The sequence below is a fragment of the Squalius cephalus genome (assembly GCF_949319135.1).
Source record: "Squalius cephalus genome assembly, chromosome: 7".
Taxonomy (NCBI): domain Eukaryota; kingdom Metazoa; phylum Chordata; class Actinopteri; order Cypriniformes; family Leuciscidae; genus Squalius; species Squalius cephalus.
Genome location: NC_137128.1, coordinates 44607085 through 44630251, shown reverse-complemented (window position 1 = coordinate 44630251; position 23167 = coordinate 44607085). Strand labels below are relative to the sequence as shown.

The 23167-nt window shown below is 35.2% G+C and overlaps 1 protein-coding gene across 1 annotated transcript; it reads right to left on the bottom strand.

Moving 5' to 3' along the window:
* Window positions 1-2096: 2096 nt before the first annotated feature.
* LOC307161911 (lipoprotein lipase) lies at window positions 2097-12651 on the bottom strand. Its single transcript, XM_079876862.1, has 10 exons — window positions 12352-12651; window positions 11188-11369; window positions 10868-11047; window positions 9513-9621; window positions 8693-8926; window positions 6838-7080; window positions 6231-6351; window positions 5232-5408; window positions 2970-3077; window positions 2097-2879 (listed from the first exon to the last, which is right to left on the bottom strand). The coding sequence occupies exons 1-10, from the start codon at window positions 12440-12442 to the stop codon at window positions 2729-2731; spliced, it is 1596 nt and encodes a 531-aa protein (XP_079732988.1). The 5' UTR covers window positions 12443-12651; the 3' UTR covers window positions 2097-2728.
* Window positions 12652-23167: the final 10516 nt, after the last annotated feature.

Sequence of the window (23167 nt, the reverse complement as noted above, 5' to 3'; positions counted from 1 at the left end):
CACATTTAATATTGTTAAACTACAGCTGTTGAATGTGAATAAACCGCTATCAATAATTACAGGGCAACATATATATAACCCTTGTGTTTGACCTTCACTTCAGTTCATTTTTATCTTGACTTATTTATGTTTTATGTTTACAAAATCTATTCTGCCCTCTAAAGATACATATTCGTTTTTTTAACACACAATATGTCTACAAGCTAAAAATTAAACATCTATGTTTGGGCGAATCTCACAAAAAATGTCAAGAACATGATCATATTTTTCCCCAAAATCCAAAGAAAGAAATAAGAAATTGTCTTTGCACTGAAACCTATTTTTAGGGACATTTTTTTTTATGCTTAATTCTCATTATTTTATGCCCTTCATTTAAGAAGTTAAAGTAAAATTACTTTATAACAGAGTAATGTGAATCATCAATGAGGGTAAAGTTAAATTTATGTTAAATGAATGAATCATTTTGGAATTTTATATCATTTAAAAAAAAAAATATATATATATATATATATATATATATATATATATATATATACAAATTTTTTGATTTTTTGATTTTGGGATGAAATGTGATTTGTGAAATTCATAAGCCTACATTCTCATCAAATTAAAACTTTCAGATAAATCTGGTGCAAATAGCATAAATAAAATCAAGTAACATTTTAAAGGGGCGATATGTAAGAATTTTAATGTATTAATCACTTTTTATTGCCAATGTGTGAACAGCTTGTAACGAAACATAAAAAACGAGACCTTCCCCGACTTCCTAGTTTGTCTATGAAAGCCTGTAGACTGATTTTTATGTGAAGGACTCGGGACGTTTTTGCCGGGAAAATCAAAAGGATGTGACGGTTAACTTCTCTTAACTTCAATGACACATGAAATTAATGTTCAAGATAATGCCGAAAGAGCCATTCTGTACTGTAGTGGCAATGTGTCATGATTAATTCAAAATAGTCGCACATGGCCAGATCTATACAGTCTATAGTCTCAATACTTCATAATCAAACTATCATAACAGTTTAATTTTAATGACCTCATCTGTCTCATGATGTCGGTGAATCGCGGGAATGATGCAAACATATCCACATCGCTACGGTATGATGCTTTTTTTAAAGGAGTAGTTCACTTCAGAATTAAAATTTCCTGATAATTTACTTTCTTTCTTTAGTCGAATTGAAATTAAGGATTAAAACATTTCAGGATTTTTCTCCATATAGTGACTTCAATGGGGTCCAACGGGTTGAAGGTCCCAGCCGAGGAATAAGGGTCGTATCTAGCAAAACGATCAGTCATTAAAAAAAACAAGATTTTAACCAAATGCTGGTCTTGCACTAGCTGTGATGTGCCACGCATTACGTGATCACGTTGGAAAGGTCAAGCGTGACGTAGGCGGAAGTGAGGGCGAAAAACTATAATAAATTTCTGCTCCAACTTTAAAATCGGCCAACATCGTTGTTTTACCTTTTTTGTTTGTTGTAAATGGCATTTGACTTAGTCTGTGCACGTTTGCTTTAGTAAAAAAAAAAAAATATCAGACCTAGTGTTTACATTGTACTGTGGAAATCCAGACCTAAATCTAAAAGATTAATGGTCTGGCGTCGACTAATGAAAGTCGTCCAGCTCGAGGGGCGGCACCAAGCATGCATTTGAAAATCTCACTGCACGCAATTGGATAACACTACGACCAATCACAACAACTTATCGCTTAGCTACCAGCGGAGCTAACTGGTAGATTAGACTCTTGCCGTATCCGGTCGGCAAAACAGCAAAAACGCCCTTCTTGCAAAGGAACGATTCGAGCGCCGTCTTCTGTTCCTCTTTTAGAGAAAAAGCCAAGTCTAACTCGTTCATTAGCGGCCAAAGCCGTTTCAAACAACTGGTGTTCATCCATAGCCATCTTGCAATGTTTACTAATGACTTCGACGTCACAGCGCTGTCGTCTTCTGTTTAGCTCGCCTCTGGCCCGCCTATATCAGATAACCCGCTGTGATTGGTGCAGCTCGGATACAAGGGCATATTTAATGAGCATCATTACTCGACGCCAGAGTAACTCGCTGAGCAAATCCAACTTGTGCTCTCGCGAGAACTCTGGATTACCAGGGTACTTACGATTGCCCTTTCCAACGTGATTACGTAATGTGTGGCGCATCCCAGCTAGTGCAAGACGAGCATTTGAGTTTAAAAAGTATATATATTTTTTTTTAATGACTGATGGTTTGTCTAGATAAGACTCTTATTCCTCAGTTGGGATTGTGTAGAGACTTTGAAGCTGCAATTTGGCCCTTCAAACCATTGGACCCCATTGAAGTCACTATATGGAGAGAAATCCTGCAAAATTTTCTTTTTGATTGAAGAAAGAAAGACAAACATCTTGGATGACGTGGGGGTTCCTGAAGTGAATTAATCTTTATTCTCACCACTGTCATTTTGGTTGTGTATTTATTTTGTTACTGAGAGGGAAACGCACAGCACATATTTACATCTTCATCTAAACATCGCTCTCAGCAGCGTCAACGGCATCTGGATGTTCGTATATCACTGCAAAGGTATTTCTAACTTATTTTTACTTTTAAGAAAATCTATCAGGGGTTTGAATCACGTTCAGTCTCTTATACTTTACGACGAGTGGATGACTGCAGTTCACGTAATGGCCACCGGTGTCGCTAATAACACGAGTTTCTGAATTCTACAATATAGATCCTTATAGAAGTTTTCTGTGTTGACCTCATGAAGTCGTGTTTAGATTTGTAGTGGTGATTTCTGTCATGATGACCTCTGATTCATAATGACGTGACGCTGGTTCTTTTCTCATAACTGCGGTGGCTTCATTGACGCCCTGTTTGAAGAAGCTTCCGTGATGTTTCAGTCTGTGCTTCCTGAAAATCCATAAGTGGAGAGAGAGACAGAAAGTTTTGTATATATAATGCCTGATATCTAACTTTCAGTGAAAGTAAAGTCGACTTTACCTCTCCTCTCTCCTGCTCTGCGGCGTCTCACTGGACTTCACAAACATAACCGGCTCTCCACCTTGAATGAGGGAACCAAACTCTCCATCTTTGGGTCTGAATGTTACCCTTCAAAACAAAAGAAAAAAAACAGTCTCAAAAACGCGCTTTGAAATCGCTGGTGTTTCTGACGTCACACCTTGTAACCAATCAGATCAACGTGTGATCGTCAACGAGTGGATCTCTGAGCTGAGTGAGTGAGTGGAGGCGGGGCTCATTTGCATATTCATAGAACCGCATATACTAAATGAGGCAAGGGTGTCGAGTTACATTCTAGCTATTTTAAGGCATGAAGAAATATTTTTCCAAGAAAAAAAACGGTTTTAATATGTCATTTTGGAGATCAAAGATGACTTTTAAGGGATTTAATTTTAAGGGATAAAACTTTAATTATTTTGTTTCATTTATTAATAATAATAATTTTTGTCTTACTTTCACTACAATAACCCCCTGTATGTTTTGCAGTTGTGATATTACATCATCAACCTTTATTGAAATAATATTAAAAATGTGTTAAAGATTTTGTAATCATATATTGTGTAGTTGTGCTTGGAGTCAATTGTTTTATTTGTGATAACGCACTGAAACTTGCCAAATTGTGCCGACATCATTTTTGGCCAGGCCGTCAAACAAAGAAAGTATGAACACATGCAAAAACAAAGAACCAACGAAATATTAATATCTGATTATGTTGTAGTAAATGTATGCTTTTTCCCGTGAGATTTTTGCTTTTCGGTAGTAAGTAAAATAATTAAAATAAGTAAAATGCCAAATAATTTTGTCAGATAAATACCTAAAAAAAAGTTTAGTGGTTTGTTCTTCCCTCATGTAAAAAATCCAATTTTTTAACGGTTTAACTTATTAAGTCATTAAAAACAAATTCCCTCCGGACATCACTTTTGGCCACTACTGTATATATGACGTGTGCCTCCTTGTTTCATGTGTTATGTTCTCATTGGTTAGTCTAGTTCTGTGTCCTGTGTTCTCATTGGTTTATTGTTTGATTGCGCACAGGTGTTTCTTGTTAGTCATTAGTCTCTGTGTGTATATATGTATATATACAGGCCCGGGGTGGGTAATCGGGAGAATTCCCGGTGGGCCGCTTCACTTTTGGGCCGGTCGAGGATTTTTTTTCATTTTTTTTTCATATTTGTCACGTTAGTTACATTAGGCTACACACGTTCCGCATTCTGACAGCGCAGCCTCTGCATGGGTTGTACCATGTGAGGGAGTTCTCCCCTCCCCTCCTATAGAGTTGGTTGGGTCCATAGCCCGTCTTTTCCAAAACGTTTTCTCAGGTAGGCTACCGCGGAACTGCCGGCGCCTACCGATAGCTGGGCCGGCCCTACCGTAACGGTACGCATCAGGGAGGATGGATGGGAGGAAGAGGCCAGGAGGTATGGAAGCTTGTTTCCGCCACAGAATAAAACATTTTAAAAGATAATTGCAACTTTTTTCTCACAATTGCGAGTTTACATCTCGCAATTCTGACTTTATTTCTCAGAATTGCGAGATATAAAGTCAGAATTGCGTGAAATAAAGTCGCAATTGCGTGAAATAAAGTCGCAATTGCGTGTTATAAAGTCAGAATTGCAAGATATAAAGTCAGAATTGCGTGAAATAAAGTCGCAATTGCGTGTTATAAAGTCAGAATTGCAAGATATAAAGTCAAAATTGCGTGAAATAAAGTCGCAATTGAGTGTTATAAAGTCAGAATTGCAAGATATAAAGTCAGAATTGCAAGATATAAAGTCAGAATTGCGTGAAATAAAGTCACAATTGCTTCTTATAAAGTCTAAGTGAATTATTATTTAACTTTTACATTATTTGTTGAACCATGGCATTAATACAAACTACACAATAGTAAGAGCTGAACTGTTGCTTCATTTATCCAATTTGGAAAAAGCATTAATTTGGAATTCCACCATGGAAAAAGTGGGCCGGTCTTGGGCCTGAAACTCCCGGGCTGATATAATGGATTTATGTAACCCTGCTGTCGGCTCATGTTTGAGTCAAGTCTTTTTGTATTTTTTCACGTTGGATTAAAAAAACTTCACATGGGTTCTTAACTCACTCGCCTACAGTGGATTTAGTTGTTACAGAAATCACATGACAAACCAGGAAACATGACCATGAATAAACTTCAAAATAAAAGACCTGAAAACAAGAACATGAACAAAACTCCAAACCGACATGACAATATTTGAACCTGAAATGACTCACTTGGACTGTGTTTCTCCAGATTTAATCCTCATTCTGCGAATGGTGAACTGATTGCTGCTGAAGAATCCGTAGAGATACGAGTCCTTCTCCCAGTGGATGTTCAGCATCAGAAGATCTCCGATGTCTTTATCGGACGTCACCAGGAAGGAGATGGTGCTGTTGCTGGTCAAGCTGGGCCTGGGTGCAAATTACAGGACATATGTTCATATCTCAGTGACCCTGTTTAAAATTGCTTTTATATTTTGTAAAAAAAAAAAAGAAAGGGACAAAAGTTAGCATCCCTTCATTGGTTACCGGTTCAGTTCAGAGTTGATTTTAAGGTTTTAGTATTTGTATTTAAAGGAACACGCCGACTTTTTGTGACTTTAGCTTATTCACCGTATCCCCCAGAGTTAGATAAGTCCACACACACCCTTCTCATCTCCGTGCGTGCCGTAACTCTGTCTGACGCACCCACCGCTAGCTTAGCACAAAGACTGGAGGTAAATGGCTCCAGCTAGCATACTGCTCCCAATAAGTGACAAAATAACGCCAACATTTTCCTATTTACATGTTGTGATTTGTATAGTCACAGTGTGTACAAATAACAAGGTCACATGACACACAGACATCTTCTAACCGTATACATACTGGGAACTATATTCTCAGAAGGCGAAGTGATTAAGAATAAGCCATATTTTTCTAAGGCTTATTCTTAATCCGATTTAGTTTTAATTGTTTTATTGGCTAAATGATGTTTTGATAGAATAAATCTATTATTTTCTGATGTTTTTCTTCTGATATATTTTATCAGTATTTAAATGTTATTGTATGATGATATTTTGTTATGTCTGTCGTGCAGCATTCTTGTTGTTTTAAGGTGCAATATAAATACATTTGACCATGACCTTGTATCATTTCAGATATTTGTAAGTGTGATGCAAGTGTCCAAATAATTTTGGGGCCACTGAATTAGTAAAATTAGTATTAAAATAAGTATTTTAAAATAAGGCAACTCACACAATGACCGAGATGTCATCGCTTTCATCGGTCGTCCCGAACAGAGACACTTTCATTGGCTGCTCCAGCAAAGTCATGTTTTTGTCGCTGAAAAGATGCAGCTTAATCTGGTAATGAAACACTGCAAGAGAACAAGAGAGAGAGGAATATAAAAATCACAAAACTCATTTCACAAGTTAAATAAATGTCATTATGTGCAGCTGTATATGGTTAGTACTTGTATAGAGAGGTAACTAGATGTACAGTGATGCATTTCCTTCAAAATATGAGAAATATTCTATATATTTTTTATATAAAAACAAAAAGCTCACAGGAAAAAGCATAATCAGTTATTAATATTTTGTTTTTGCATGCATTTATAATTTCTTGCCTGGCCAAAAATGATGGCGGCACAATTTGGCATGTTTCATTATGTTATTATCACAAATAAAACAATCGACTCCAAGCACAACTATGCAATATGCTTACAAAATCTAAAATAATTATATATTTGAATCAATATTCAATATTTTCAATAAAAAAAAAAAGTAATATTTGAATAAAGGGTCAAGATGTCAATTTTCCATCAGTTTTGGCCTGTAGATTTGTAATAGCTCTGGTTGCTCACCCTTATACGGCATCATGTCCCGGGTTTTGAGGTACATCTTCGCGCTCCTGCTGCTGCGGATCTTGTTGACGTTGTAGCCGAGTTTGTTGCAGCGGTTCTTGCGGCAGCTCAGACACAGTCCCTTGTTGAAGGAGTCTCTGGAGCCGCAGCGAAACGCCCAGCTCTGGTGCGCACGGTTCACCAGCGAGTCGATGAACAGGTGAATCGAGCGCTCGTGGGAACACTTCACAATCTGGTCCATGTCTGACAGAGGTCAAAGGGAAGGTGAGAGGTCAAATGTTTAGAGAAAAAACAAGCTGATGGTACTTAACGGCTTAATGTTTACTGTACATTGATTTTAATAGAGTAAGCATTTTGCTAACAGTGTTGTTATCGTTAACTAAAACTAAAATCATTAAAAATCATTTTCGGTTATGAAATAAAATGAAACGAAAAAACTTAAACTTATTAGAAAATTAGAAATGTTGGCTAAAAAGAAATATATATATAAAAAAAGATTAAAATAAATATTAAACAATAATAAAATGACAAAATGTATTTTAATAGCATTATGAACAGCAACAGTGCTGTTATTGTCAATTAAAACTAAAACTATTAAAAAACATATTCAGTAACTGAAACACAGATGAAATAAAATCAAATATAAATATTAGTTGAAAAAGTTACAGTATATGCTGCCTGAAATAAGATGAAATAAAAATAAATGTTAACTGAAATAATTACGACTAAAACTTAAATATAAAGCTAAATAGAAATATTTAAAAATATATATATATAAATATAAATGACACAAATAAAACTGATTTTAATAGAGTTAATATTTTACTAAGAGTGTTGTAATTGTTAACGTTAACTAAAACTATTAAATTATTTTCAGTAATTTAAACAAAGCTGAAATAAAAAATAAATATTAAATGAAAAACTCAAATAACTAAAATGGAAATAAATATAAACTGAAGCTAAATAAAAATAAATAAACTAATAAAAATGACAAAAGCACAATTTTTATTTTACTAAAACCTAAACTAAAATGAAAACTGAAAATATAAAAACAAAAGCTAATTCAAAATATTAATGGATAATAGAGATTTTGATTTTTTTGATGAAAATAAAGATAATGATTCTGAATAGACAACTAAACGACATAACATGTAATTTACTAGAAGTCCAAAATGTTAACTGCTGGATTCTGTTTAAAAATAAATCCTGAATAATTTTTTTTTTTTTTTTTTTTTTTAAATCGGGTTGAATGAATGATTCAATGACTCATAAATCCTTGTTTCATTAATGGATGATAAATAAGCATTTTTGAATGAATCTCTTGAATGAACGATTCAATGACAAACAACACTCACTTGTCGCCACCTACTGGTGCAACGATGCAATTGACGCAATCATTATCTGAAGCGTCATAATACTTTCAAAGCGTGATTTACTCTATTTTGATCACTACCATAGACATATACCCGAACTATAAACTTTTATCCCAGTACTTCTGTGAAAATTTGAATTATTGCAACACAAAAATACAGTGAAGCGGTTTCATACCTATACATGACAATGACTGTATAGACTGTATAATTCGCTGTCATCGTAAGTCGTTGTCATTTAGGAATAAGATCACGTAGGTGTTTGAAACAAGATCTTGATCTTTTAACAATTAATAGTGCAGCTCTAATCAATACTACCATAGTCAACATTTAAAGTGGATCAGAACCTTTCATTAAAGTTATACATGAATTTTGAACAAGACCCGTTCTTGTCTTAGGACAACTTTGATGAACTTTTCTGTTCCACTTGAAATGTTGACTACTGTATAATAGTACAGCAATAGCACTAAGTGAACAGTGCGTACTGTATATGCCGTAGGTGGCGATGAGCTTCATGGTGTGCTGAAATGTGCAGCCGGGCTGGAAAGTGCCGCCGTTGGGGTAGATGTCCACGTGACCCACGGGTCTCTGGATGCCGATGCTGAGGTCCGGTGAGCCTCTGGTGTTCGTGTGCAGGACGTCCACGAACGAGGCGTCATCCGGTGACAGACGCCTCAGACTCTCTGCGTTCTCAAAGCTGGGGCCCGCTGGGTCGAGACCTGCAAAACCAGGAGAAAACAGCAACAAACTCTACACTTTTAGACTCATTCGTGGCCATTAAGGGTATTACTAAGGAATCATAGGGGATACATTACAAACAAAGTTCTGCTGGGACAGAAAAAGAGCAGATGTAAGGGATGATGTACATCCAGCCGGTTGTTATCTCAGAATAAACCCTGACAGGGTGATGAGGACCCTGTTTTAGTTTTTTAGGAGATATTGATTTCAGATTAAACAGTTTTAAAATCATACATGTTTGTATCTTACAATCTAACAGTGTACAAAGCGATAGTCAGCAGCAGCGAGAGCGAGAGCGAGTCCACGATACTGGATGGCATAATTAAATAACTGTACTGTACACAAAATATTGAGTTTTAATATTTTATTAGCTCACCAAATGCAAAACATCTACGAAGAAAAAACGTTCCTAGCAAGCGCATAACGCTGACTTCAGTGAGCCTGTGTTTCTGTTTTCAGTGGATGTTATCTGGGAATAACATACCGCTGGATGGCGCGACTGACCAATCAGAATCAAGTATTCCACCGAGCCGAGTAATAAGCACTATTAAAGGAAGGGCTTCCCACCTGTAATTCTGTTGACTTTGTTGTTGGTGAGGTTTCCTGCGACTCCTGCCACATGTGCACCGAGACTGTAGCCGAGAAGATGCACCTTCTCCAGCGGATAGTCCAGCTCCTTTACACACACACACACACACACACACTCGCATTTAATCTCATGAAGCCTGTGAGCAACATGTCTGGGTCATAAAATTCGTTTGCTCAAAAATCGACATGCGGAAGTTGCAGTCGTCTTTGTTTCACTGTTGTGACGTATATCCGAGTGAAATCGATTTTAATAAACACTGCAATATTCCATTAAAAAAAAAAAAAGAAGAGAAAAAGAAAAAAGCCTTTTAGGATTATCAATATTTTCTGCATTGCAATGATAATTTAAGGGATCAGTTATTTTTAGTATTATTTATGTATTTTATAAATGTAGAGTTTTTATACATATTTTGAACAAGCTTTTATTTTTAGATTTTCGATTTTAATTTTCATTAATTTAGCTATTTTATGCTTTCGCCATTTTTATTACTTTTTTTATATTCCTATTTAGGTTTAATTTTTTTTATTTTTGTTTTAGTTTTTGTTCTTGTTAATTCTTAATTTTAATTTATTTCAAATTTGTCATTTTAGATAGATAGATAGATAGATAGATAGATAGATAGATAGATAGATAGATAGATAGATAGACAGACAGACAGACAGATAGACAGACAGATAGACAGACAGACAGACAGACAGACAGATAGATAGACATATAGACATATAGATAGACAGACAGACAGACAGACAGATAGACAGATAGATAGATAGATAGATAGATAGATAGATAGATAGATAGATAGATAGATAGATAGACAGATAGATAGACAGACAGACAGACAGATAGACAGACAGACAGACAGACAGACAGACAGACAGACAGATAGATAGACATATAGACATATAGATAGACAGACAGACAGACAGACAGACAGATAGATAGATAGATAGATAGATAGATAGATAGATAGATAGATAGATAGATAGATAGATAGATAGATAGATAGATAGATAGATAGATAGATAGATAGATAGATAGATAGATAGACAGACAGACAGACAGACAGACAGACAGACAGACAGACAGACAGACAGACAGACAGACAGACAGACAGACAGACAGACAGATAGATAGATAGATAGATAGATAGATAGATAGATAGATAGATAGATAGATAGATAGATAGATAGATAGATAGATAGATAGACAGATCTTGTTTATGTTTTTGGTAATATTTGCTCACACAAACATAACTCATGTGGGGTAACCTTCAGCTGACTGTCCTCACAGAAATGCTACAGCAACAATGTTGAGCTCGTGTTTCTCTGCATACCTCCAGCCAGTCGATGAACCGGGCCACGTCTGCGCCCACCAGCCCAGTGTTCTCCGCTGATTTGGGGTAGTGTTGGTTGGCCCGATCCAACCAGTCCACAACGATGACATTAGCACTGGGTTCACGATCAAACAGAGCCGTCACAAGCTTATAGACCCAGCTCTCAAACAGACCTGCGACCTACATTCAACAGACGTGTGTGTGTGTGTGTGTGTGTGTGATTATTCATGGAATTCATAGGGGAATAAAGAAGTAAAAAGGACATTTTGATCTTAAATTATGACAGTTTTCTGTCTGACAAAAAGGCATCAGCGACTCACCGACCATCCATGGATAATAAGGAAGGTTTGCGAGTCATTTTTGAAGTTGCAGTCCGAAAGAGATTCCTGTTGTCCTGGGACAAGATAGCAAAGATCCTCGTCAGGGAATTCTGCACTCCTGATGGAGAACTTGGACTCGATGTCGCTGTAGTCCACTGCCTGATCAGTGGAGTTCCCTGAAACTAACATCACACCTTTATCATCTTTAGCATGTGCCTCAATGGAAATGTTTTTGTAGGTTATATATGTGAAAGGCGGAGGAGAAAGGGTCTCTCCCCAATTTGTTTTTCTTTCTTTTTTCCCCCTCATCCTACAGAAATAGTTTCTTTTCCCCTCACAGCTTTTGGCTTTGCTGTGATTACTGAGGCTTGTAAGCCATTATTCTCTGTACAGCTGCTTAGGAACAATGTGTGTTGTGGAAATCAAATAAAACTGAACTTGCTGATCCAGGATCAGGGTATATGCAATGGCCAGATTAAGTCGAGCAGAACCACACTGATCCTGGACCTGTGCCTTAATCACTTCCACATACGGTTTACATGCACCTGTTCCAAATGTTTAAGATTAAGGTTTATTTAATTACAGTTACTTGCAACACATTCTTATTGCAAAAACAGAAGAGAGAGAGAGAGAGAGAGAGAGAGAGAGAGAGAGAGAGAGAGAGAGAGAGAGAGAGAGTGTGTGTGTGTGTGTGTGCGTGCGTGCGTGTGTGTGTGTGTCTCTGTCTGTGTGCGTGAATGTATGTGTGTGAGTCTCTCTCTCTCTCTCTCTCTCTGTGTGTGTGTGTGTGTGTGTGTGTGTGTGTGTGTGTGTGTGTGTGTGTGCGCGCGCGTGTCTATGTGTGTGTGTGTGTGTGTGTGAGAGAGAGAGAGAATGTGCGTGCGTGTGTGTCTGTCTGTGTGCGTGTGTGTGAATGTATGTGTGTGAGTCTGTGTGTGTGCGTGTCTATGTGTGTGTGTGTATGTATGTATGTGTGTGTGCGCGCGCGCGTGTCTGTCTGTGTGAATGTATGTGTGTGTGTGAGTCCGTGAATCTGATTTTCTGCATATTTTACAAAAACATTCATTGTTTTTGCACAAATGTACAATACAAATGTGATTTGTAAAAAATTACAATACAAAAAGTGATTAGTATCTACGTTATTTTGAAAGTGGAAAAACTTACTAGTAAATACTTCTTCAGTAGAGTTGAAAAGTGGTTCGCTTGCAATAAGAGAAAATCCGATTACCAGCAGCCATAAACTTTCTTTTCCCATAGTACAGAACAAATAAAATAATTTCAATTTTACAGTACAGTAGCCTATATATAAATAATGTTCCGTCAATGATCCCAATATAAAGAGCCAACGGGTCGCCCGCGTGTTATTTAACTGTGAACCTGCTGCTGCTCACGGCATTTATAACACAATGCGTGTTTTTCTCGTGCTCTTCGGCAATTGGGTGAAAGTGAGCGGGGGCGTGGCCAACATTCTCAAGTGGGGCTCTATTAGCAAATCAAATGCGTGCGATTTACATTCAACCAGCTGTCAATCACAAGCGTAACGTAAACAACAGTCTTTGTGTTTCTGAAGATTCAAATGTTGTGATGCTAATCGCTAAAATAGTTTAGCTTCTTGATACACTCACTTTTTGTTGTTGTGACAGGACCTAAATATTTTAAAAAGATGGCTTTATATATATTTCCATTAGCCTACACAGATGTCTTTTATATTTATGACTTAATATGAAGTAGTAGACTAATTATTGTTAATTATTGAACTTGTTATATTATATCTAATTGTATTGTTTATATCTGAATTTTCTGCATCACAGTTGAATTCTTTATTGCTGAGCAAAAAAAATCTTAAGACATAATTTGATCTGATTTCAGCAGTTTATTTTCTTTATTTCACTTGTCAAAGCATAAAGTAATGCTATTTCAGCTGATCCAGTTAGCATTCATTTGGGATTTGTTAGCAAGGAATCTTTGGTGTATAATATACAATTATTGGTCTATATAATGGGTTTTTTAATTTATTGTTTGTTTTGCTGATTATAATATTCTCATTTAGCATGATGGTCTTTTTTACTAGGGTCTTTATCTCTGAGAAGAAGAAGCCCATCTTTATAATCTCATTGTTATTTGTGAGGAACGATTGAGAAATTAAAGAGATCTCATTTGTGATTGTTTCCCCTCTCTGTGATCTTCAGTCCTTCGGTTTATGCATCTGTCAACTGTATGATAAAAGCTGAATATTACCACATTTATGGTAATAAATAGAACCCTTTAGGCATTCCCATCATGGGATTTAGTTTCAGTTAATTCATTTAGTTTTAATTCATTGTTAATTTTAATTAATTTTTATGAATTAAACAGACACAAAGCAAGCAAAGCAAACACTTTATCACTAGAAAAACTGAAATAACCCTTTAAACATGAAAATATGAAGACCTTTCTCATTATAAAGAGTTGTATAAAAGTGATTCAAGAACACTAGGGTTCTATATAGAACATTTTTAAGAGTGAGCTATTGTTTTATCAAACCTTTCCTGTAAAGGGTGTTTGTGCTATTTTTATTTCCTATAAATGACATTTCTTATATTTTGCATCATATTTGCATTTCTATCTTTCTATCTAATGCAGTGAAATCCAACTGACATTCAAAACGCAGTACAAAATGCAATATGTGAAATCTGGGGGGGAAATCGCTCAGAAATTGCTAGTACATTTCACAATTAATTACTCAGGAACACTAAGTAACACACTAAAATAAACATGAAATTTTAAAGTAGAAAGACTATCTTCTTGTAAAACATCCTCCAATTATCTTTAACGTACAACTTTGAAAAATATTTTCTTTTTTCTTACAGTAATGATTTGGGTTTCAATCCGGTCTCAACAGAGAATCCTTTAAATCAAACGTCTCTGTAACCCGCAGAGACTCAGTGTCATCTTTCATTGATCAAACATAATCATAACAGCTTGAAGAACACAGAGGGAACCCAGTGTACACACTTTTGCAAAAACTTTATGACCGGGAAAATGGTTGGCTATATGCTGAAAATGATACCACAACTGAGAGACAGTTGTAATCTATGCAAAACTAGGAAAGATGAATGTTGTTTTAATGTGATCTTATATAACAAACATTTTTTTTTAAAAAAATCTGTTAGTTTTCATAAAAATCTCAAAAGTGTCTGTAATGCATCATCGGCTCTGTCTGTGTTTCCTGAAGCTGCAGATAAAGTGCCTTGAAGTATCATCATGGGATATGAATATGATAATCATTCAGATTCAAACATTATAAGCAAGTAAGACCCAACAAGTCAAATACTATTTCAGAATTTCTTCATGTACTATAACGCCCCCTGCTGACAAGATAAAGCACTCCTCTTCTGTGATGCCTGAGGTTTTGAACAGAGAGTGAAGAGTGTGTGATTCCAGATCTCACCGCTAGAGGGCAGCTGTCAATCAGCAATGACGAGTCACGGGGTCACCCTCACCAGGGTTACCAAGAATATGACTTTTGACCTCTGATTTAGGAAAAGCTCATTTTTGCATGACTATGGGCTGTAAAATGTAACATATTACATGAAATGTAAATTGAACACTCTAAAAAATGCTGGGTTGTTTTAACCCAATTTTGGGTCAAACATGGACTAACCCAAACGTTGGGTTAAAAATGCAATTTAAAAATGTAACCCAACGGCTGGGTTTGTCCATTTTTAAATTGCATTTTTAACCCAATGTTGGGTTAGTCCATATTTGACCCAAAATTGGGTTAAAACAACGCAGCATTTTTTAGAGTGAATATATGTTTTTGTTAATTCATTGATAATCAAACTCTATTAATTTAAACATTAGGTTCATAAAATGAAAATGACAGTAGAAGACTAATTCAAAATATTAATAAAAACTAGTAGGCCTATAGGTTTAGTATCTCAGTGTAGTAACACCGCCCATGTGTGTCTTTTATTTATTTAAGATATTTTTTTAAACATTTGTATATTGCATTACTAAATTCTATCATATTTTTTAAAGGGAAAGATGAAGGTCCTGTCATCATTTACTAAGTTGTTTCAGAACATTAATACTCTTTTTCTGGAGCACAAAAGAAAAGTTTGCGGAGGCTTTTCCATTAAAAATAAAAAGTAAAAGTTGACATGAACTATTCCTTTAACAGTGTGAAGTAATGCACTAAACTATTGGCCAATATGTTCTTGATGCCAGAATGCCAGAAGACTTTTAAGTATTTGGGAACCATGATTGACTGTAAAATGAATGTCTCTGATAACGTGAATCTTATTTGTAAGAAAGCAAATCAAAGGCTATTCTTGAGGAAATTTAGAGAATTTTCGGTAAGTCAGGTTGTTCTGCAAAAGAGTTTATATAAGTTTAATTGAGAGTGTTTTAGGGTATAATATAACTGTGTGGCTACATCTGTGAATAAAGTCAAATTAGACAGAATTACAAGAGTAGCAGGTAAAATTATAGGATCTAAGCAAATGTCAGTCGCACATTATATCAAATTGCTGTTCAGAGAAAAGAGACACAACACACCCCTTGAATCATGTTCTTGAATTATTACAATCACGTCATCGTTACAGAACACCAAAAGTGATTAAAGCAATATATAAACAAACTTTTGTACCAAATGCAATAAGTCTTTTGAATAAAATGTGAATATTTTAAACGTTGATATTGTGGATGTTGTGTATTGTGTATTGTTAATTGTTTTGTGATTGTATGGCGAGGCCAAAACCAATTTTCAGCTAGGCTGAACAATAAAGTACTACTAACTTATGTCTATGCCGTTATAATATGTGGAATATGATGAAATGTGACTCTGAGCTGCTGGAATTCTGGAATGTCATTTAGTTTTTCCTGTTTCAGTTAAGAGATTGTTTTATGACTTTGAAATCTCATCTTTCTGCTTCACATAAATACATGCAGCAATCCAGACTGAAACTCTATATTATCTCCATTTCCCTGGAAAAAGAAGATAATCAAAACGATCTGGGTTTGCGTTTTGAAACACTTACCGCAATAAAACCTGGAAAATAATATATTAAGAAAGTGATTATAGGGTGAATTTTGATTTCATGTTGACATGGATTGACATTTTTAATCTATCAGCAATTTAAATGGCTATACCTTGTTATATGGAATGTTAGATGTAGACAAAATTTGATTTGTACACTCAAAAAAATGATATGTTGGCTTTAATTAACTTTTTTATGTCAACAGGTTCCACATAACTGGGTTACCTTAAACAAACATAACCTGTTCATGTAACTTCGACATCATGGAATGAAGTCATTTTCAAGCGACATTTTTAAAGGCTCTCTGACATGATTCAGGTTTTCATTTATATATTCATTCAGCCATTAAGATTTCATTTATTTTAGTGACACACAATTGAATTGATAGACTATAGGTATCAACTTGCTATAGCACATATTAAAGGGGTGGTTGATTATGATTTTACTTTTCAAACTTTAGTTAGTGTGTAATGTTGCTGTTTGAGCATAAACAACATCTGCAAAGTTACAACACTCAAAGTTCAAAGCAAAGGGAGAGATTTGCTTTTAAAGAAATCGCTTTTTAAGGACTACAACAAACGGCTGGTAGAGACTACACCACATTCCTCCTGGGTTAGTGACATCACAAACCCTAAAATTTACATAAACCCCGCCCCCTGAACACGATTTATAGATTATCAAGACAGAATATGCTAATCAATGACTATAAGATAACTACACATAAGCTTCATAAATTCACCAACTAACCATTCAGAAATGTTGTCTACATGTTGTCACTTCTTCTCGAGTCTCTCCATCTTTCTGACTCCGGTTTGAACATAAAAGGCTAAACGTTTTAGAAATTTTCAGTGCATGTGTGTGTGAGGTAAAAGGACACGAGCTCTTGAAGCTCCGCCCCCTGTGCCGGGAGCAGCAGCTCATTTGCATTTAAAGGGACAGACACAAAACTGTGCGTTTTTGCTCACCCTCAAAAAGTGACAACTTTAACATGCATATAAAATATCTGTGGGGTATTTGAGCTAAAACTTACTACCCTTTTAATATCATAAATGCTAAGAATGCCATGCTCCTTCAGCCATCACAGATATATATAAATAAATCAGTCCACAGACTAACAAAATGCTCCACTCCACAATGGTAACCCACTGTAATTTAAATGGTTCTAATAATTCCAATGTAATTGAACATTAAACACAATTACACACTATCACACTACTTCCCCTTTTCTCATTTTCTAAAAAAACAAACATAAAATAACACTTAATTTTAACATTTATTCTCTCTTAATTCAACCTGGGAACCAACAAGCACCGCCCAGTTTCAGTTAATGGAACACAAATCATTCATGTAAAGCAACACAATTGCTATACATTCTGTCCTAACTTAATTTGATTGTGTTCAATCTGCTTAAATAAATATATGTAAATTTTAAGTTTACTTAATCTGTTTGTGTTGGATTACATGAATGATTTGTGTTGCATTAACTGAAACTGGGTGGTGCTTGTTGTTTTAAACACATTTTTTTTTCTGTTTAAAACATCCAAGTTAAACTTTCTAGAGAAACTATTGGATTAAGGACATTTCCCAAACACACTTGAAGTGCTTGACCAATCACAACACACTGATCCAGCCGACCAATCAGAGCACAGTGTGGTTTTCAGAAGGAGGAGCTTCATAGAGACAGGAACTAAACAGAGCGTTACTGACAGACTGGGAAAAGAGGAGCCGCAACAATGGAGAATATGAGGAGAATAATCAACATTCAAGCAGGAAAACCTGTTCTAGTAGAGCCTGAAAACAGCATCAAGCATAATATGACCTCTTATAAAGTTCTCCTCTTTAAAATGATAAACAAAAAGATATACATGAGAGTCAAAAATACAAAAATGTGTCTTTAGGGGTTAAACCTGCACAGTAGCTTCATGTAAGATGTTTTCTATCATATCTCAGTCTCATACTGGTATTGTGAAATACATTCATCTCTTTCTGCAGTGTGTCAAAGTCCTCTGAGGTGGGATGTGTTTGGCTGAAGACATCAGCAGCATTACTATCATATCTTACACGTCCAGCTCATGTAATATGAGCTCATGTGGCGTTCTGAAGGAGTGACTCACGGTCTACGGCAGGATCACAATGCTCACGCTGACCTCTGCTAACTCAAACCCCTTAAAAGGGCTATAAACATGTTAAGGTCATGATCTCTCTAAATCATCCATAGCAGACGGAAGAATGCAGGATGCAGGTGTTCCTGGAGGATGAACCAGAGAGATTTCACGTCCCCGAGGTCTCAAACTCATTATGATCCTCATAAAACAGCTGGATTTATAATGCTTTACTCTTCTGCTATTAGACACTCGCAAAAAAATGACCATTTTGTCAAAACACTGGAGTTACTGCAGTTGTAAAATCATCATAAATTTATAGTTCTATGTTCTAAATCTGTCTGTCTTTTTCTATGCCAGTACCAAATTAACAATATATATTGGTGGAAACTATGATGATCATGCAGGAAATGATGAAAAGAGCTTTTCAGTCATAAGTTTGGGGTTTGAAAATCTTCTGCTTATCGAGGCTGCATTTATTTGATCAAAAATACAATAAATTCACTAATATTATGAGATATTTTTACAATTTAAAAGAACTGTTTTATGTGAATATATAGTAAAATGTAATTTATTCCTGTGATCAAAGCTGATTTTTTCAGTCTTCAGAGTCACATGATCCTTCAGAAATCACTCTAATATGATGATTTGATGCTCAAGATCAACATTTATGATTATTATCAATGTTGAAAACAGTTCATATTTTTGTGGAAACCTTGATACATTTTTCAGGATTCTTTGATGAATAGAAAGTTCAAAAGAACAGCATTTGTAGGAAATGCAATCTTATAGCATTATAAAAGCATTTATTGACACTTTTGATGAATTTAATGCATTCTTGTTCAATAAAACTCTTCATTTAAAAAAAAAAATGTTTTTCACTGACCCCAAACTTGCCTGTATTTTTTCCTAAAGCCTGTATTTTAGGTATATTTTTCAAACTTAAAGCTAGAAATGAGCTTCCTAATGAACGTCGAGTCCAGAATAAATGAGTCTTGCATTCTGAATATGTTATTAATACTGCATAAATGGACAGACAGTCATAAGTTGTTCCACAGCCTTGAATCAGCGACCCTTGAACTTTAAACGTGACTGTGAATGAAGGATGTGGACGGATCCGAGGCTCCTCCGGGACCGCTGGAAGCTCGTGAGCTCAGAGATATAATAAGGAGCTGATGCATGTACAGAAACACATCTACTTGTATTTGAGTTCTTGCAGCTCAACTAAACAGCGCTGGTCGAGTGTACAGCTTAAATGGAGAGTTCATTTGGATTCAAGTGTCAGATGAACCTGTCATAACCTGGAGCTGATGATTCTGGTGTGTGTTTTATATTAGAAGAACAGAACAGAAGCAACAGCTGAACACACTGTGTGTTAACATTTGAAGGACAATCAACTTGGATGTACAAGTCATTTCAACAGAAATTATTTTAAATAGACTTAAAAAATGAGTTGAATCTAGTATAACATTTAAAAAAAAAATATATATTTTTTTTGATGATGATTTTGCCTGTTATTTTACTGAGATACTAGTTTTAATTTTCTCCTTCATTTTATTAGAATTTTTAGTAAATCCGTAGTTATTTTAGTACATCAAGTTACACTAATGAAAATGAAAAGTGCTTCCTTGACAAATAAAGTTAATTTTTATATATTTTATTTTATTTCAGTTTACTTTATTTCAAGTAACAAAAATGTTTTTAATGGTTTAGTACCCTTTATTTTATTTATTTTTATAAATATGTCTCTGTGTTTTATTTTGTTTTTTATTTGAGTTTCAGTTTGAGTTTGTGTATTTCTAGTGTAGACGCTGTTTCCAGACGTGAAGTGTTTGCTGTCGGTCTCGGGCTTCATTCTCAGGACCTCAGCTATGCTCTTGACTCACAGTATCAAATCCGTCTATTCCCAAGGTGCCCACATGCTTTTTTGGGTGTTTTTACCATAAAAGGGGATGAGGAGAGTGGATGCACTTACTGTGGGAGGATCTTTTTCCCTTTCAGTGATACAACTACTCTCTCTCTCTCTCTCTCTCTCTCTCTCTCTCTCTCTCTCTCTCTCTCTCTCTCTCTCTCTCTCTCTCTCTCTCTAGAAACAAGTATTTCTGCGTTTCTAAGATGCTATTTCATGTCTTGAGACTATTGTTGTTTTATTTTAATTCCATTGCTCTCATTCTAGTTGGTTGAGAAGTCTCTCTCTCTCTCTCTCTCTCTCTCTCTCTCCCTCTCTCTCTCTCTGAAGTTTGGTAGCTTCTCGATTGAGGGTGGGGTATGCATATTACAAGCTGGTGGAATCTCTGCCAAAGTTTATAGAATTATGGGGAATAAATTAAGTATTATGTACACTGTATGATAATGAATTGGTTTTGATGTTTTAAAAAAAAGGGGGGGGGGGGGGGGGTAAAAGAAAAAGAAAAAGGAAAGAGAGTGTAATCTAATGATTTATTTTTATTTATTTTTTGTGTATTTTGAGCCACAAAATCACTTTCCAGAACATTCTCATTCACGGCTCCATGCTGGTGGAACGCTCTCTCACTCTCATCCGGAATGCAGAATCCATGACAACATTCATGAGACAGCGGAAAACTCATCTCTTCCGTGAACACTTAACCTCATATAAAATAAATAAATAAAAGTCTTTCCTTTTCCTTTAATCCTCGCTTCTCGGGCTTATGCTACTCTGAACAATGCCTGAACTTCGTATTTTGAGCACTTCTTGTGTTGTTTTTGCCTCTTCATGATGACTCGCTTAATTTAGTCCTAAATTGTAAGTCGCTTTGGACAAAAGCGTCTGCTAAATGACTAAATGTAATGTAAATGTGTAATTTTTTGTAAATATTTTGTAATAATAGCACGTCAGTTGTAGTAATAAAGGTGAACTTAATCCCCCCCCCCCCCCTCTCTCTCTCTCTCTCTCTCTCTCTCTCTCTCTCTCTCTCTCTCTCTCTCCACTGCACTTTTAACACTTCTTGCAAATACTGAAATCAAGAAAACCTTTTGGCCATGTGGCCATACGACAATAACAGCATTCAATACAATATAGTTTCCTCAAGCTGCATGGACGACAATAAAGTTAAAGTTAAAACTCAACACATCTATCATTGAAAGGTTTGTGGTTGGTACAGTTTTTAAATGTTTTTTGAAAGAAGTATTTTCTGCTCATCAAGGCTGCATTTATTTGATCAAAAATACAGTAAAAATGGTGAAATATGATTACAATTTACAGCTGTTTTCTATGTGTAAAATGTCATTTATTCCTGTGATCAAAGCTGAATTTTCAGCATCATTACTCCAGTCTTCAGTGACACATGATCCTTCAGAAATCATTCTGATCTAATATGCAAACATTTCTGTTTATTATTAATGTTTAAAAAGTTGTGCTGCTTCATATTTTTGAGGAAACCTAGATGCATTTTTTGATGAATGGAAAGTTCAAAAGAACAGCATTTATTTGAAATAGACTCTTTTGTCACATTATAAATGTCTTTAATGTAACTTTTGATCAATTTAATGCAGACTTGCATAATAAAAGTAAAATCTTTTTCATAACATCATAGTGACCCCAAACTTTATAGTTATTTTTATTCAGGGCTACTGGTCCTAAGCAATAAGATGTTTCATTATCGGAGTGTCTCGTGAGACTCTTGTATCGGATCTGTCACTCATTCCTGCAGGATTACCACAGTTGTTGTGTTGTGTGTTGCGCTAGGCTTTTAAAAATGTTCTCATTTCATTATGGGCTGTATTTTAAGACTCGGCAGCTGTGACATCTCCTCACCTGTCGGAGCTGAGGATCTCGAGAACATCATCTTCCATCTGTGCGCTTAAAACCTGACATGTCTTTCTAAAACTGAACAGTGAGACCAGAGAAATAAATGTAATTGTGAATCTTAAGAGATTCACAGTTAGCCATTATTTCAAAATAGACCCGGATGAGTGTGTCTTGTATTAAATGGCATCTTAACATGTAAATAAATAAATAAATAGACATGGAATATTGATTTGAGTTGAAATTATTTGATTATGTGAGCATTAAAGGGAGTGTTGAACGGCAATTGCATGGGACAAATGATACATTCATAATAATTCTATTATCCAGAATATATAGAAAACATAAGTCTTATTTCAAGCCTATGAAACAAATTATTTCGTTTTGCACAAACATTCCCATCTCAGACATTTCCTTGGCTCAGAATTCCACTTTTTCCATTTTTGTCCTTTTTCCCATAAGCAGCTTCTCGTGTCTCTGACCAACCCTGTTATTAACACTGAAGCAAACGCTTGACTGCGGATCAAACTATACCAGAACAACCAGGAAACTCCAATGGTGGTGAAGATGACAAAAAAGTTTTCCATTCATTTTTTTTAATGCATTTAAATGTTTGAATTTTATACACACACACACACACACACACACACACACACACACACACACACACACACACACACACACACACACACACACACACACACACACACACATTTTACATATTAAAATCGCCACCAAAATTTTAGATGAGATTTTTTGTGCAAATTGTTTTTGTTTATATATTTGTTTTGTTTATTATTACATAAATTATATAAATAAATATATAGGCTATTAATAACATATATAATTTACTATTAAATAAATAATAAATTGTATATTATTTATATATTTATAATATCCAATAATTATTATGATCCAATAACAATAATTATCCAATATTTATATATTTATTTATGTAATTGTGTGTGTGTGTGTGTGTGTGTGTACATATATATATATATATATATATATATATATATATATATATATATATATATATATATATGCACACACACAGATTTTTTATGCAACATGAATGAAACAGGATATTT